The sequence below is a fragment of the Macrobrachium nipponense genome, chromosome 46, assembly GCF_015104395.2.
Source record: "Macrobrachium nipponense isolate FS-2020 chromosome 46, ASM1510439v2, whole genome shotgun sequence".
In the NCBI taxonomy this organism is placed as follows: domain Eukaryota; kingdom Metazoa; phylum Arthropoda; class Malacostraca; order Decapoda; family Palaemonidae; genus Macrobrachium; species Macrobrachium nipponense.
Window position 1 is genome coordinate 44407435 of NC_061106.1, and position 17500 is coordinate 44424934.

At 34.8% G+C, this 17500-nt stretch overlaps 1 protein-coding gene across 6 annotated transcripts in view; it reads right to left on the reverse strand.

Annotated features, from left to right (window-relative positions):
- The window catches only part of LOC135215002 (lethal(2) giant larvae protein homolog 1-like), a 95237-nt gene that overhangs the window by 33139 nt on the left and 44598 nt on the right, over positions 1–17500 (reverse strand). For all 6 annotated transcript variants that reach the window (XM_064249537.1, XM_064249535.1, XM_064249531.1 and 3 more), the window contains exons 3-15: positions 11907–11991; positions 10883–10998; positions 10029–10172; positions 9345–9483; positions 8644–8840; positions 8250–8398; positions 7219–7391; positions 6924–7044; positions 6293–6432; positions 5526–5678; positions 5214–5318; positions 4530–4689; positions 4158–4296 (exon numbers count right to left, since the gene is read on the reverse strand). In XM_064249537.1, coding sequence (XP_064105607.1) covers positions 4158–4296; positions 4530–4689; positions 5214–5318; positions 5526–5678; positions 6293–6432; positions 6924–7044; positions 7219–7391; positions 8250–8398; positions 8644–8840; positions 9345–9483; positions 10029–10172; positions 10883–10998; positions 11907–11991 — 1821 coding nt within the window. The remainder of the gene's footprint in view (positions 1–4157; positions 4297–4529; positions 4690–5213; positions 5319–5525; positions 5679–6292; positions 6433–6923; positions 7045–7218; positions 7392–8249; positions 8399–8643; positions 8841–9344; positions 9484–10028; positions 10173–10882; positions 10999–11906; positions 11992–17500) is intronic.

Sequence of the window (17500 nt, forward strand, 5' to 3'; positions counted from 1 at the left end):
TTCTTGTGCTGTACCACTCTCTAAATCTTTATTTGTATCCTCTGTGACTTCCACTGTGTCTTCTTCCTCATGAACTGACTGTGTTTCTTCTGCAGTAGCTATAGCAGCCGCTGACTGGGATGCATTTTCTGTACCAGGTTCTGTAGCAACTGAAGATGATGTTTCTGTAACAGCCTCAGTAGCTCTTGGTGGAACTGAAGTTTCTGAGGCAGCCATCCCAGTTTCTGATGAAGGCACTGCTTCTGTACTTTCTTCTGTGGGACCTGTTGCAGCCGAGTGCACAGATGGTTCTAGAGGGGTGTCATCTTGTGACTGAGCCACTGAGGATTCTATCTCTTGCTCCCTATTGTCATTCTTCCCTCCTGCATCCTGAATTCCCTCCCCCTCATCATCACTAACATCAAATTCTTCCTCTTCCCCTTCCTCACTTTCATCCTCATCAGGGCTGCATGAAACATGAGATATGCATGCAAATCAATCCGTTGAATACTCAAAAAATAAAATGAGGCCCATGAAATCATTCATATACATGGTGAACCTTTAAGAATAAGACCAACCATAACAGTGAACTTAAGGTCAAATAAGCCACTTTCTTTCATGCATCCAAATCTAACTTTACTACAATATCAAAGTACCAGAATGCAATGAACATTGTCTCTCTTGATAACACTTGGAAATAAATATAGAATTAGCTTTTTCTAAACGCAAAATACAACAGAAAAAAGAAATCAACATATCAAACCAATGGTGTGCTAAGCACATTTCATATGTAGAACCATAAAAGATTTGGCTAAAGAAAATAAAACAAATGATTGAAAGCACTTGAAGCTCCATGCCTGTAAAATATGGAGGGAAAAATAAAAAAAAAATTAAAAAAAAAGCGTGCCAAGCCAAGTTCATAAATTATGGTGTGCTCACATTTACCTAGATCCTTCTCCTTCTTCATCGTGGGACTCATCACTGGTGTCACTAATAATATCGTGGTCCACCCTACAAGGGTGGTGATCATAATATTATGGTTATGGTAAGTATAGCAACTAATTAGAAAAATCAAAGACGACTCCTCAAAATATATTACCAATTTCAATGTTATACTTAAGTAAATGAAATTTTCTAATTCCTAGTATTTACAATAAACCCAATAACGGAAATTTTATTCAACTGCCAAATTAATAACAAAATTTATGCATACGTAAATTTTATACTGAAAGACAAGTTAAAAAATTTATATCTAACAAACTTGAAAGCTTTTGACCTTGATTCTAAGCTGCCAAACTAGACATTAGTTACCAATATATAAATCTTAAACCACCAATGTACAAGTCTATAATATCTAATACAGAAAACAATCAAGAGAAAGAGAACTTCCATCTAGTCATTTAATTCAATATAACCCTTCATTTATGCCAATAATATTTTTCATCAGTTCCATGACGAAACAAACGAGCTGTCATATTTACAACTATTTTAGACCTAACATTTACAGCCACCAGCAATAATGCCCTTCAAAATAAAAAATGATGTTATCAATGGTATGGTCTCCTAAATTTCCTTCAGCTGTTTACATATTCTCACGAGAAACAAGTCGATGTCATCAACCACACACACAGGTTTGAAGGGTACCAACTGTTGTGTGCTGAACCTACAATAATGATATGCATAGAAAGGAAGGTGTTGCTCACAAGGCCAGAAACCACTAATGATGTTTCACAGCAGTTATTCTAATTGAGAGTGGTTTTAGTTAATAATTTCTAAAAGGCACAAAAATACAAAATAATTTGTGTATTAGCGCATATTTACCATTATAAAGTTTACCCAACCACAACACAACTTTCATTCCTCCGTCCATAAAGATGGACAGTCCCAAGGACAGAAAATAACTCCCATGCAAGGGAATACCCCCTACAGTGAAGTTGCTTGTACACTTGTTTTATTTGCAGGAAACTTTACTGATCCTGACATGTTCCCAGGTATTACATACTTTCATATTGTCTACTATAATAAGCAATGTTAAAAATAAGGTACTTACATATTGGTTTTGCATACTTCACCATTATTACAGCATTTCAAGTTTCATACAGTTGCTTTTGATATTTCTGTACTGTCTCCTAACAAGTTCTAGTACTTAAAGGTTTTACTGGAAACCACACACCATCTGGCAATAACTGTAACTATGCAATGATCTGACTAATATAAATGTATGTTTTATCAAATGCATTTATACATACAAAATTTTACTGTATGCTACTTCTGATGGTCATAACATAAATTATATTTCATTTAAGCCCTAGATTTATGATAACTTCATGAACTCTTAAACCATTCCTAAACTCGTTACACAAGTACTGTAAGGGTAGGGTTGTTACACCTAGGCAAAGTAAGGTTCTGATAATTGAAAGTTACAATTGCATGGTCCAGTTAAAATATTTTACTAAAAATAATGAAAATCTCATAAAGTCCAATTATTCCACACTTTAAATATTTGTTATTCAATTTTTTGATAAGTTCTAATACCTACTTAATGCCCATGTATGTGACTATTTTAAGTAAAACATAGAACAAAGTTATTATCCAAAGAGACACAAAATTTAATTCTGCATTCTTAGATATTATAACTTATTTTTTTGATATCCATTGTTACCATAACTCAGGTGTATTCAGTAACAACCAACCAATTGTGTATAAATAAAAAAGGGAAAAGGATTTTAATGGGTATAATTATTTAACCTTAAATAACTTTGAAAATCCATAAATTATGGTATAAAGCTTTTGCATATTATAATTTCAAATATAATTCAATAGGAAAACTATCATTAATCTAGTCAAAGGTAAGAAACACTGTCCTCGAGTGTCTACATGGTAAGATACACTGTCCTCTGGTGCGTGCAAATAAAGTATCCCTCAGGTTACATGAATTCTTGAAGTAACAATAACACATTAATGGTATGTCTACCAAGGTTCATATGAAAGAAACTTCTAAACAATCACATATTAGAAAAAAAATTTCTGAAATAACACACTGTATTTACAAAAACAGGAGCAAGGAAGAAGGCATGTGAAGAAATGCAAACGGAATAAAAAGCACTTAAAAGATAAAATCCACTTTCAATTCAGTGTATTGTACAAAAGATATTCTTCAAAGAGATACCAAATTAAATTCGAAAACTGTTCAAATAATTTTACCATTAATATAGAAAAGCTAATTATCACCCTCGCTAAAATATGACATTTATATATAAAATAGTTTTATATAAACTTACCAAGTAATTACATCGCTAATGTTTCTAATCGGAAGCTTAAATTCAAAATTTGCGATAGTGCTTCAATTGTTTAATGTAGGTGACCAATCCCAGCCACTAATGAGAATACCAGGAACGAACAAGCAGACATGAAAGTCTACACGAAATCAGCGATGCTTCACTGCATGCGGTTAGGCAACCAACAATTAATGATAAAAGCTGCTGCAAAGATCTGATGTTTACATCTATAATGGCAAAAACTGAATGAAGTTGTCTGCTTGGTCGTTCCCAGTATATTCCCATTAATGGGCGGGACTGGTCACCTACACTAAACAATTGAAGCGCTAGTGCGAATTTTGAATTTAAGCTATGTAATTACTTTGTAAGTTACATATATAAAACAGATTCTTTATGTTAAATAAGTCATCAAAAGATGAAAATGTAACTTTTTTAAATATGTGCTGCACACTCAAGCACCAACAATAGCAGGAAATCTGAGACTCATTGAGTTACTTGATTACTCAGGGCATCTGCAAAACTAAGGAAGTGCTTCTTTTTTTTCCATAAACAAAAGAAAATTTCTTGGCACTTTTAATACTTTCATCATTAATACTAAGATAGAAATTATGCCTGAACATTTAAAACCCTAAAGATGTACATTTAGATTCAGTATCTAGAACAGCATGACCAAGTACAGCTTCAATGTGCAATCATTCTGGTCAGTATAAAGTATTGTATTGCCCTGTACTCCAAGCATAAAATGAATATGCTGCCCTTTTTTTTTTACTGTTGAATATTCATAAGGCATACCAGTGTCATGAAATGCCTTGACAAGATAATTAGCTGCCTTTTTTTTTTTTACTGTTGAATATTCATAAGGTATGCCAGTGTCATGAAATGCCTTGACAAGATAATTACCTAGTAGGAGATGTAGCTAGAGGCTTTCCAGTTTTCCTTTGCGATCTTCCCCGACGTAACCTTCTAAAAGATTCTCTTAAAGACTTTTTTAGCGACTTTCTCCTTGACATGGGCCCTTCATCGGCTGCATTGGCTAAATCTATAAGAAGACACAACAAACTTAGAGCTGTTTACCAAGAAACTGGACGATAAGCTTTTACCAAATTCTATGCTTTACACTTGAATACAAACTAACTTCTTGAAATACTTGCTACTGGAGCATAATACGTACAGTATACAGGACATTATTGTAAATATAAACAACTCTATATCATGGCTTTAAAAAATTCACCTGCAAGCTTTGCTGAAGAAAACACTAGTATTAACACTCACCTAAAGGACTTAAAGTACTTTTGGAAAGAATATTCTTTTTCTGAACGATATCAAACAATGCAAAACCATGTGCAGTGCCACAAGCTACTAATCCCCACTCACTGTGGAGAGTTAATGATGTACAAGATGCTGGTGGGTAAAACTGAATGACAACTGAAGGCTGAAAAAAAACCCAGGATGAGCTATCATAACAGTAATAATTCCCTTTACACTACATACATTATTACAAAATATGTCTTTCTCATACCTAAGTAATATTCTATTTTTATAATAACCCATGAGGATAATGACCTATCACCAAAGTACTTCTGTTATTTAGTAATAAACATATCAAAACCATAACACAAAAATCACTTATAATCCTATCGATGCTAGGACTTTTTGAATTTTCATCTTCCCAAGAAAGCTATTCTCATTTGTACCTTCCTTACAGTTTCTCTGTCAAAGTTTTCATATTAATTTTCTGCATTCAGCAACTTTTTAAAATTCTGACTCCATCTTTCCATTATTCTTCTCTACTTTATAAATTATTTTTTTAAATTAAAAACATCTTTCAACTAAGTTTTAATAATAGCAAAGTTGCCAATGCTTATTTTTGGTAAACTTCAATGCCAATAATGTTAAACCATTGAGAAAAATAAAAGACTGAATTTAAGCAATTTTAAACTACTTTAGAAGTCTTACCTGCATACCAGCACTGAACTTGACTGCTTCAGTGCGCATATCCAGCTTATTATGACTCTTCCACACAAAGTTGTCTGTTTCAGCCACCAAATTCACATTCACACACTGGAAAAGGTTTTAAAAGCATTGCAATAAGAAATATGGGTTACCTAAAAAAAAAAGAAAAAATTAAATAAACTTGCAACTTCCAATGAAGTTTTTATACATACTTAAGATCTTTAGCAAATTTTAACTAATCTTGTTCAAAATATTCAGTTTTCACATTTACCCTTATTAGAGTGCAGAAAAAAATTAGTAAGTAAAAATACTCACCTCAGGTACTATTTCTTTTTCTTCTGTTTCTAAATTTAGCACAAGAATTTGCCCGGCAGTACCAGCAACTATCAACTGGCCTGAATATGGACACATCTCCATCTTCTTAACACCTAATCTAGGATCATCACTATATGGATCAAAGAGTCCTGTCTGAAAATACGGAAAAAACATCCACCGGTAAAGATAGATTATATAAACTTTTTAATCACAACCTTAATAATAATATAAAGTATGATATTCATGTCTTAAATGTTTCCCAGGTTCATCAGTCTCTTGTCAACAAACAGTCATCCAGTAGTACAGACTTTTATGTCTGTTTTGTAGCGCCTAAAGTGATGAGGTTGGAGACTAACCATCGACCTCAGTTCACTCAAGTTTAAGAGACAGACCCTTTCAGAATGGAACCAGCAGAGTAGATGCGCTGATCTATTAAGAAGGGGGATCATCACCAGTTCCTTGGATAACAAGGGAGACACTCAAGTTGAAGATAAATGAGTTGGAGGACTGATATGTACCTGCGCACCCATATGACATAGTATGTACAGTAGGCTGACATCGTAAAGCAAACAAAACAAAAGGCTGGTGACCCTAGTAACATTTGTGACAAACGCAAATGATAAAAGAATGTGAAAAAATTTTCCTATAATCTTTTATAAAAATGTCTAATGCTTATAGCTAATAACAAAACTTACACGGCTCAACAGGAATTCAAAAGTTATACCAACTATAAGCAAAAAAATTAACTAGGAAAAATGACAACATACTTTTCTGAAAGGTGGCCAATCATCATCCTCAGCAGCTGCACCATCACCTCCCAAGTCTTCGGATACAAAGAGCTGGGCAGTTGACAATTTATACAAAAGTTTTAACGACACTCCAGATGCATCCCAGAATTGCACAGTACCTGAAATGAAACTCAAAATCACATACTAATCGGTACAAAAAATATTGGACAATAATATAGTTGTACTAAGAGGTACAATCAATTTTAAATTAAACAAATATACCTATAACAATGTATTTTTCTTCTAAATATAACCTGTGCACCTTTCAGTATCATCCAATTTGGCACCTACTTTTTTGACAATTTGACTCCTAAACATCTTTTCTAAAAATCTAACACTTGGCTATCTTCTTCTTTTTTTTGATCAAGTTTAAAAAAAATTATCACAACTTTTAATCAATACATAATTCTTCACCCAGAGAAGAATTATATTTCAACAAAATCTGTACTTCCCATTAATCCCAGAAGCAACATACTATGACTCATACAAAGAAATGGAATATCTAATGTACAGTAACTGTACTATACAAAGGTACATACTATACAATCTTTAAAAAAAACTAAATAATTCACTTTGATAAACAGAACAATGAAATGTAGCTCACTCTTACCATCTTCATGGCCTGTTAGCAAGATGTCATGCTGCTTGGAATCATCTGTGTTGTTAAGCTTGCCACCATTAACTGGCCAAGAGCACTTTGACAGGCTACCTTGCTGCTTCTCACCAGCTTCCTGTAAACAAACTTGAAAATTTAATACGTACCTCAAAATGAACTGGAGAAGTCAGTATAGATCCAATTGTATTTGCAAAGTATGACTGCAAATGTTGGGATAATTTATAAATTGGTCCCACACTTTTGTTTAGGGAAAAATTATGCAACAGGTAAAAGCATACAGTTCTTTTACCTTCAACTTTTCATAAATATCAGGAGAAACAGATGATGCCAAAAAGGAACAGGTAACAGCCGAAGAATGCAGACATGCTAAGTATGGTGATGCGAATGCAGGCCATTCTTCAGTCTCAAGATCAATAAACACAACTTCTTCTTCTGCCAGAACAACAAGACAGCTGGCATGTCCTGGGAATGATTAAAACCATGCAGTTAAAAGACACCTGAATACTATATTTCTGCAAAGCATTTTCTTAGTCCTTTTAGATATGCACTATGATGTATGAGTATGGCAACTGTCATTTTAATTATGTAGTTGTATGACTGCCATAATTTACTTTTGTAACTCCTATACCCTTTCTCAGGCTACCGAAACATGCCAGCCATTGTTCACTTCAATAAATGGAGCTTGGAGCTTTAAAAGCTTTTCTATTTCCCGATGGAATATTTAATTTCTGTTTCATCAACGAGATGACAGCCTCCCTTCCACCTCAACTCAGGCAACACACCTTTACACAAAATCAGTAACAACAGTGCAATTAACTCCATTTCACTTGCAACCAATCACCAAGTGACTCACATGCTGGACTTGAAATTTATTTGTTCCCGTCAACACTATTTTCTTTGCTTTTTTTCATCAGAAGGGTCAAGCACCCACAGAAAATTTAATCATAATTCTCTTAAACACAATTCATGAAATGTGGAAAAAGAACTTTGCATACCACAAAAGCACTCAATGAGCAACAATATAAAGATATACACAATACCATTAAAATTAAGTGATACTAAATTATTTTTAAAAAATTTTCAGCAATTAAAGACTAACTTCTTCAGTACATATATTACACTAAGATAAACAATAAAATAATTTCAGAGGACTTTGTAATCACTAAAAGGCTAGCTGGCAAAATGGAATTCTAAGAATAAATATATATATAACTTTCTAAACGAATGTTAGTGTATCCATAACTTGAGCTCTGTAACATTTTACTAAAGAGGAGTGCTAATTAAAATTAAGGATGCTGCAAGAAATATATTAATTCTTACCATCATCTTCATGATCTACCACACAAAAATCTATGATCTTAGATGTTAGATTATACGTGACATGATTTTCACCACATATAACCGTTACTGTGTTCCGGTCACCATAACTTGCCCTAGGCATTCCACCAGCAAACACAATCAGGTCACCACTGAAAGCATTGCAAAAGTTATAAAAACAAAAATAAACTTTATAAAATATCAAAGCAAGTAGATATCATAAAATTTACAAAGAACTGGGTATGTTAAATATAAAACACTTTTAATCTACCAATTTTTTGTTCCTTTACTTTCCTTTTAAAACAAACTACTTTATAATTAAATGTGGCTGAAAACTTGCAAGTCTGAGAAAGAGAGGCAAGGAGAAAATCCCATCCTTTCTATGAAAAGCACTTGCCTTTTAGAACACGGCCGTACAATTTTTGTGATAGGTTTGCAAGGAAATGGTCCGTAAACTGTGTGGGGTCCATCTGTCGGATTCGCTGAATCAGTGCTTGACCACACCATATAGCTTCCATCATTGTGAGATGTGGTGAACTGGGATCCATCTGCATGCCAACAGACAGATTCTAGTTGCTGGCTGCATACATAGGTCTGAAACCAACACCTAAATTGTTTACAAGAACACATCCAGATGAAAAATTATATATTGTATACCAGAGGGTATTATGTAATGTACTAAGTACTACAAAATGACCACTTGCACAAAATGCATCTTCTTAGTTTATCAAAATAACTGAATGTACATAAATTAGTCAAGTATTCAAAATAATAGAAAAACCCCAAATTTAAAAGCCAATTGTTTGAATAATAAGTATTCACTGCTTTTCTGCATTAGTAGTTTGAATGAATAATACATTCACTACTTTTCAATACTGTATACAGTACAAAATAATGATTCAATTGAGCAATTTCATGAATCAGTATTCCAAAACGGCCATGCACAACACAATAATTTCGCATATGAATGCATGAAATGCACGATCAAGAGGCTAATGCAAAGCATTTACGATGCAAATGTATACATTATGGATAACCATGACTTGCAAACATCAAAAATAAAAAAGCTACAGTCATTAAGCAAACTCAAGTGATTACCTGGTCAGCACAGAGGTTCTTTTTATCCCATAGAACTATCAACCCCCGTTGATATCCAATCAGAATTTTATCAAGTTCTGTAGGATGTTCAGCAATAGCCTCCACTGGACCTGGGTTTACCTTATAGTCTTCTGGAACACTGAAAAGCAACAATGAAGCATTAGGAACAGTAAAAGTTTTAAAAAAATATTAATCACGATGACTACCTGTTAAATTACTTTCAAGAAATATGGTGCAACAAATAAAAGACCAAAGAGTAGTCACTTCAAGATCCTAAATGGGCAGCACAAAAGAAAAAGGTACATAACGAAACAAACATGCATTTTAATAAATCTTTAACTTACTTATGTACCGTACTTGTGTATTTTCATGTATATTATGTTCAAAACCACATAAAACACAGAGAAGTATATGATATCACTTCAATGGGATGGGACCACAGCAAGTGCTTACAATCTACATCTACAACCAGACTAGACATTCAAACTTTTCTGTATAGTCAACTAAACTCCATTTTTCAAAATATTCTTGAGATGTTATTCTGGCAAAAATTCCTCTTCCCACTAGGTTCCAACCCCGAAAACAATTTTTATCTTACTATTTTTTGTGGTTGCAAATATACTAATCAAGAACAGAAAAAAACAATCACTTAACGAGTTTAAAATTGTATGAGAAAGTACTTACTTTTGCATAACTACATCCTGATAAATAATGTTATCTGACATGGCAAATGTAGACAAGTTTAGAAGATATATGTTGCCCCCTTCAGTGCCTACCAGTAAGTGTTCTCCGGTGCTGTCTGCAATTATGACACTTATCTTTTTCAACCTGAAACGCGAGAAAAGAAAATAAATTACTACTTAAGCAAATACAAATAGTTGCCAAATAATACAGTCACCACTTGAAATTCAAGTGGGTGTTAAAAGCTAGTTTTGAATGGTAACTTGTTTAATAGTGTGCACACGAGTGCTGGACCATGAGGTCTGCTGCTTGAAAAAATATAATCATCATGTTTTTGGAAGGAAAAATAAAAGCCAAAGCTAGAATTTTAACTGAACATGTGTCTGCTTTCTGCTTTACAAACTTAATTTTCCAAAGGAATTAAGAACAGAACATACTACTATAAACTGGCAAATATTTCAAAGTCTGAAACTTGAGATATTGCACCTACAGAAAGGGTGATAGCAGAAGCTAAGAGGATGTAAGTGCCTATTAGAAAGAGCACATGAGAACAACACATATACTGGACTCTAAGTCAAGAAATAATAATAAGTATAAGATACTTTTAAAATTCATATAGTACAACTTAATTTTTGCACCAAACAATAAAAATCATGTAATGGTTAGAGTAATTAAGTAAATATTTTACTGTAACTTGAGAAATGATAATAAGATACTTTTAAAATATATTTATAAACAAATTAATTTTTGCACCGAACAACAATAATCATGTATATTGGTTAGAGTAATTAAGAAATAGTGTTAGCAAGGCCGTACCCAAATGTACTAGTACCACCTACTGACAGTACTGTACTTACTTTCCTTCCAAAGAGGTGGAGTTGACCTGTGTTAGCTGCATCCCAGAAGAATCTTCACGAGGTGTCATCTGCCATAGGTGTAGACTGTTGTCCTCACACAGCGACACCAACCGGCACTGTTTATTAAAAGCACACAAAAGACAGAACATAACACCTATTGTTATTCATTCCAAAACAACACTTCAAAATAACACCACACAAAGACATCATGGTTTTGGGTGCCTACTGGGAGCCAAATTAAAAAATGTAATTTCAGAAAGTTATTTGGGAGGGCACAAGAAAAAAAGATCTGAAAAACCATTTCCCTTACAAGAACCAAACATGGAATTTCTTTTTATGCCTAATAAAGCTTTTTCAATTACTACTGTATATTTAAATTTCTGTACCTTCATTTCTTAATCATTCCTAAAAAGATAAGGAACTATTTGACAACAATTATTCAAAATTAAGTGTCTTTCTAATGAAACTATTAAATCCAACAATGATTCTTCAAAAACATTTTCGCTTCAATCTGCCGTTGACAGGCTGGTACCTGAGCAGCAAACCCATTTTGGTACATTTTCCCATCTCAATATTCACAGTTAGGTCATACATAGCTTCAATTACAGACCAGAGTTGTTAATTCCTAAAACAAAACTTCATTCCATTTTTTTCCTTTTAATATTACTTACTAGTATATTTTAATTACCAGATCTACTGGTACTGTTTGTTATATTTCTAGTTCATGCCCACAGAGTCAGATGAACAGGGAATTAGTACATGACAATTTAATATGCAATCTCTTCATTCTCAGTCTGGGGAGATTATCTAACCAATGACTTAACTTCAGCCCACCAACAACTTTGTTATATTTCATAACAGGGTGTAAAGCAAATATAAAAAATTCATTAGAACACAGTCTAAAACATGCTTCTATCAGTAAGGGATTCTTGAATGATCCAACATCAGGAAAAATGATTAGGGTATTGTACACCATTGTTCACACAAATCTAGCTGCTATGGAAAAAAATAAAATGCAACATACCTGTCCACTAAGAAAAGTAAGGTGAGTAATTGCTGCTCCATTGTTGTCAGGTTGGCCATATACTTCTACACCTGGAGTGCCAAATCTAAACAGAACTGAGTTAAGGAATATGATGATGATAATTTTTCTGTAAACAATATAGTACTTACTTGTATTTGTCACACAATGTTATACAGTAATAGTGCAGTCTAGAAGAACTGGCAATTATTAAACATCCTAAGGTGCTATTTATAATGAATATGACATTTTTATTATAAAACTGCATCTCCCTGATTGAACATTATTCTCTTGTTTATTGCCTGATCTCGCCAACACGTTTAGCTATTGCCAACGCTACAAAGAAAAAGTGTCTTGAATTCGTTTCCACAGTTAGGCCAAGCACAAGGACTGCACACAACTACCTAGCTATCCCAAAGTGGGCGGGTCCCGTTCACCTACTACACTAGCGATGGTTGCACCACCATAAAATTTGAATATTTGACTGCCGAGGTAGGAAGCTTTCAGCTATGTGATTGTTTGGTAAGTTACTTGTGTAAAACTGTATTTTAAATAATAATAATAATAATAATAATAATAATAATAATAATAATATTATTATTATTATTATTATTATCTAATTGATGGAGACAGTAATATCTGAATATTTCTTATGCCCACTTTATGAATTAATAAATTAATATTACTTTGTTCCAAAAATTGGAACAAAGTAATATCATTAAAGAAGTTGAACAGCTGGGTAAAAAGAGACCATGAGGAAAGTATGTAAAGTTTAGAGGCAGAAAGTAGTGTGATGTGTAGAGTATACTATAGGCACCCATCCCCCTTTGGTGGTGGTGGGGAAGGATGGGGGAGAAGACTGACGGGGCTTATTTTTGCCAGAGGGGAAACAAGACAGGTCCCCATAAAATATGTAGATTACGTAATTAAATCTAGCCTTACTAATACGTAGTATCTGGTGTCAAAGTATGAAAAGAGTAAAAGTGCTTTGATAATTTATACAAGTCTCAACACCAGCAGTAAAACTGAGGCATGAATAATAATCACATTTGATTTAATTACCTTATTTATGAGAGAGAGAGAGAGAGAGAGAGAGAGAGAGAGAGAGAGAGAGAGAGAGAGAGAGAGAGAGAGAGAGAAATAAATATACATGAATGCATGACAATATAAAAGTAAAATGCAAGACTTTTTATTTGACATTCTTTCCGTCAGAACTCATCACACATTCTTCATAAACATACAAATGAGAGCTGCAAAGGTTCACTGCACTGGTAGGCTTTCAAAAACATTGAGTCTGGTCAGTGCAGTACACTGCAACACACAAAACCCCGTTAAGACCTTTATTTGGATAAAAAAACAACTTGATCGTCTGCCACTGTGGACATTTATACTCGCCTTAAGTATTCACATTATTTTAGAGAGAAAAAGGTTAGAAAAACTCTGAAGCGTAACTACAGTAGTCACAAAATTGCACCTTGTGGCATAACATTCTTCTGCTGAGTGATGGCAAAAGGAAATGTATTTTTATCTTCATGATTTGGTAAGAAACCGCGACTTGTGCGCAAGAGCTTGTACTTTAATCAACAAAACCTCTCTTGTACAGAATTAACGTACATAATATGCAAACCTTTAACAAATGAAAAAAATGAGAGGAATATCACCACAAAATAGCAAAGAAACATTAATCAATCACAGAGAGTGAGCTAAAATATAAATAAATCTGGCGGGGTCCCGACTCCCTCAGTTTATGCCTCTCGGAAGGAAATGTGTCTTATCTCTTGTAAGGCTGCTCAGCTCAGATTCTGGAAAGGTTTCCTTACTTCCTTCCACCCACACCTGCACTACCGCTCATATGTAGTCACACAAGGCAATGGTTGAAAGTCAAAACAGGTAGCCACAAAAGACAACATATTTCATGGCTGATGATAATTTGGTGCAAAACAGTGGTAATTACGTATTTTGCTATAAAATCTAAGATAATGGTTTCAATGGCAAAATTAAATTACAACTCACTTCAAACAAAGTCACACAGTACCTTGATGGCGGTAATACACAAAAACCTTGGTTGGGGAGCCAAGGTTACGAAACACCCCTTGCTGAAAACTTAGAAAATGCAAGAGGTGTGTGCAAGATTATGGACTTCGGCAGAGTCAAGACATTTCGCACAATTTTTATTCTGAGGAAGTCTTGGTTTGTTGTGAATCCTGAATGACTGGTAGAGAGGTATGGCTACCAAATCAGACGTATAAACGGAATATAAATTTTAGCCCGAAGGCCAAGCGCTGTGACCTATGACGGGATTCCATATGGGAAATTGAGAGTAGAATGGCTTGAAAGGCTGAACAGGAGGAAAAGCTGCAGAAGCACTATGAATTTAACATTAACAGAGGGTGGAAAAAGATAGATTATGAATATTACAGGCCGAACACACATTGTCCAACACATATACCTAGTTTTGTATAATTCAGATACAGCCAAAAAATATATGTACTATATGTATGTGTATGTGTATGTATGTATATATATATATATATATATATATAATATATATATATATATAATATAATATTATATATATATATATATATAGATATATCTATATATATATATATATATATATATCTATATATATATATAATCATGATGTATTCAAGATGGGTATGTACCCACTGTGAGAATGTAATTTATTTCAAGATTCGTAAGTATTTCTCTTCTTCTATACATCTGTGACTGTACATCTATCATTTTTTTCTTCATATGCAGCAATATAACTTTATGGATAAACTTTAGTTGTGGAACTAACTTAAAATAAATAAATAACAACAGAGGCCATATCATCCTTCCTCCTCTGGTTGGATCTTGAGGCTGGGGGGGGGGGGAGGAATAGGAAGGTGTAACGAAATGGGGGGATAAGGGATGAAGGGGGATGAGGGAGGGAGGAAAGGGGAAGGGATGGAAGGGAACGAGGAGAGAGGGGAGAGTGATAGGGGATGAAAGGGAGTGAAGGAGGAGGGGAGAGTGATAGGGGGATGGGGAAACGGGGAGGTTGAAAGGGGAGAGGAAGGGGGATGCAAGGAAAGGGGAGGGGTGAGGGGAGCAAGGAAAGGGGGAAGGGTAAGGAGGGGTGAGGATGGAGAATTGGGAGCGGAAAGGGAAGGGGGGGCAAGGGAAGGGGAAAGGTCAAGGAGAGGAAGGGGAAGGGATGAGGGGAGGAGAGGGGAAGGGGTGCGAGGAGGAAAGGGAAAGGGGGCATATGAGAGGAGGAGATGGGAAGGGTGAGGGGAGAATGGGAGGTGAGGGGTGAGGGGAGTAGGAAGGGAGTGGGGCAAGGGAAGGGGAAAGATCAAGCGAGTAAAGGGAAAGGGGAAGGGGACGGGGGAATTAAGTCCCGTAGATGGCATCTTCTACTGCTTCAAGTGACCCTTGATCAACCCTCGAGGCGCCGTCTCTACCTTCATGGCTGTGAAACCAACAATTCCCTTTTTTTTAATTTTTCGCCAACAGAAGCAGTTTGAGAGAGAGAGAGAGAGAGAGAGAGAGAGAGAGAGAGAGAGAGAGAGAGAGAGAGAGAGAGAGAGAGAGAGAGAGAGAGAGAGAGAGAGAGAGAGAACTTTTAATCACCGAGCTACGATACTGATGAGAAAACACAAAAAGACAAATATAAAGTGTGTGTGTGTATGTACCCCAGCTTCAGTGTAATTGGCATCTGAATTTTACTGAACAAAGTTTACTCCCTACCTCGCCATATTTACTTAACCTCTCCCCTAGAGAAAAAAACCTACTCTTGCTCTCTTGATAAAAACCTACTCATGCTCTCTTGATACTATAAGTGTTCTTTATTCGCAAGCATCTGCACGAAATAAAACATAAGTTCAATCACATATTAAACAGAACAGGCTTCGTTGAACCAGGTTCCTTAGAAATGAAAAAACTCGCCTACGCTTCGAAATCACGCAAACCTCCAGACGAAAGTAATAATGGAAAGAGTTCCGGGAATTTAAATGGATATCCGACTCCAAAGGGTTGTTAAACTTGACCATTTCCAAAGGAACAAGCAGTAGAAGATGGAGACTTTTAAGGAAAGTTACGTTAATTGTCCTCTGATGGTACTGTTGATGAGACACAATGCTGTTAAATACTGTACCTTTGACAAGGAGGATTCCCGATCTACATCACCCCGTCTCTAAATGACTAAAGCATTGTTTCTTTTCTAATGACCTGATCTCTTCTTTCTGTATTTTCTATTACCTTCTGTTCATTCTTTCAAGTGAACACTTATTCTCTGGAAGCTCGGATTTCAAGTCAATAGCTCCTGTGGTGGGCTTGTTCCATATGAATAGGGTTCATCTACCGAATATGTAGTAGTAGTAGTAGTAATAATAATAATAATAATAATAATAATAATAATAATAATAATAATAATAATAATAATAATAATAATAATAATGTTCTGTTAAAAAGACTGGCAGCATCAGTAGAACTGATTTTATAAAAAGATCTTTTCTATTCTCCTTATTATATTCTGTTGTGTTCAAGGCTGATATCAGCCATGAAGAAAAGTGAACAAGTATTGAGAAGAATTGAAAAGATCCTGTACAAAATCAATTCCATTGATGTTGCCATTCTTTTTGACAGAATAATAATAATAATAATAATAATAATAATAATAATAAAAATATAATAATAATAATAAGAACAACTGTAGCATCTGGGTCATGTCTGGGCGACAAATAGAATATCCTTGAGGATGACCTATTATATATAGGTGGGCATCTGGTCGGAGCCGATCACAACGGTCTGCCACATTCTCTCGACGGTTTCACTTCCCCCCTGCCCCCCTCCCCCACACACGAGAGGGGGTTCGATAACTCGAGGATACGGCGCTTGAAGACGAAGACAAAGACAGACAGAGAGAGAGAGAGAGAGAGAGAGAGAGAGAGAGAGAGAGAGAGAGACGATGGACCAGATAAAACATGTACTCTTGTCCTTCCCTTCCTCCACTTCGGATTTCGGCAGCGAAAGAGAAAGTGGGGGAAATCTAGGTTGGGTTATTTACTATATAATATATATATATATTTATATTATATATATATCTATATATATATATATATATATATATATCTATATATATAATATACATATATATATATATATAATAAATATATATATATACAGTGTGTGTGTGTTTACGAGTCAGTCACACACTTCCTTTAACGAAATGCATTATAAAATTTAGGCCAAATGGCAATCGCTGGGAACCCGCTGGGAACCATGAGGTCATTCATCACGTCATCTTAACAGAACGGTACCGAACCATAAAACCACACGGGATTCCATTGCATGAATCATATCTATTCAACAACACACCGTCGAATGTAAGATTTATTTACAGAATTGTGTTTCGAGAAATATCTCCAAGGCTAAATAGTATATACAGGTTAGCCGCTGCACGATTTTTACAGCAATAACGTTTACACGACTATAATGTGTAAACAGAAAAAGAGAAAAATAGAAATAAATATAATGAAAGATATTTACCACAAATGAAAATGGTAAGGTTGTTGCAGATGAGTCCAGAATGTAAAAGGAAACAGATA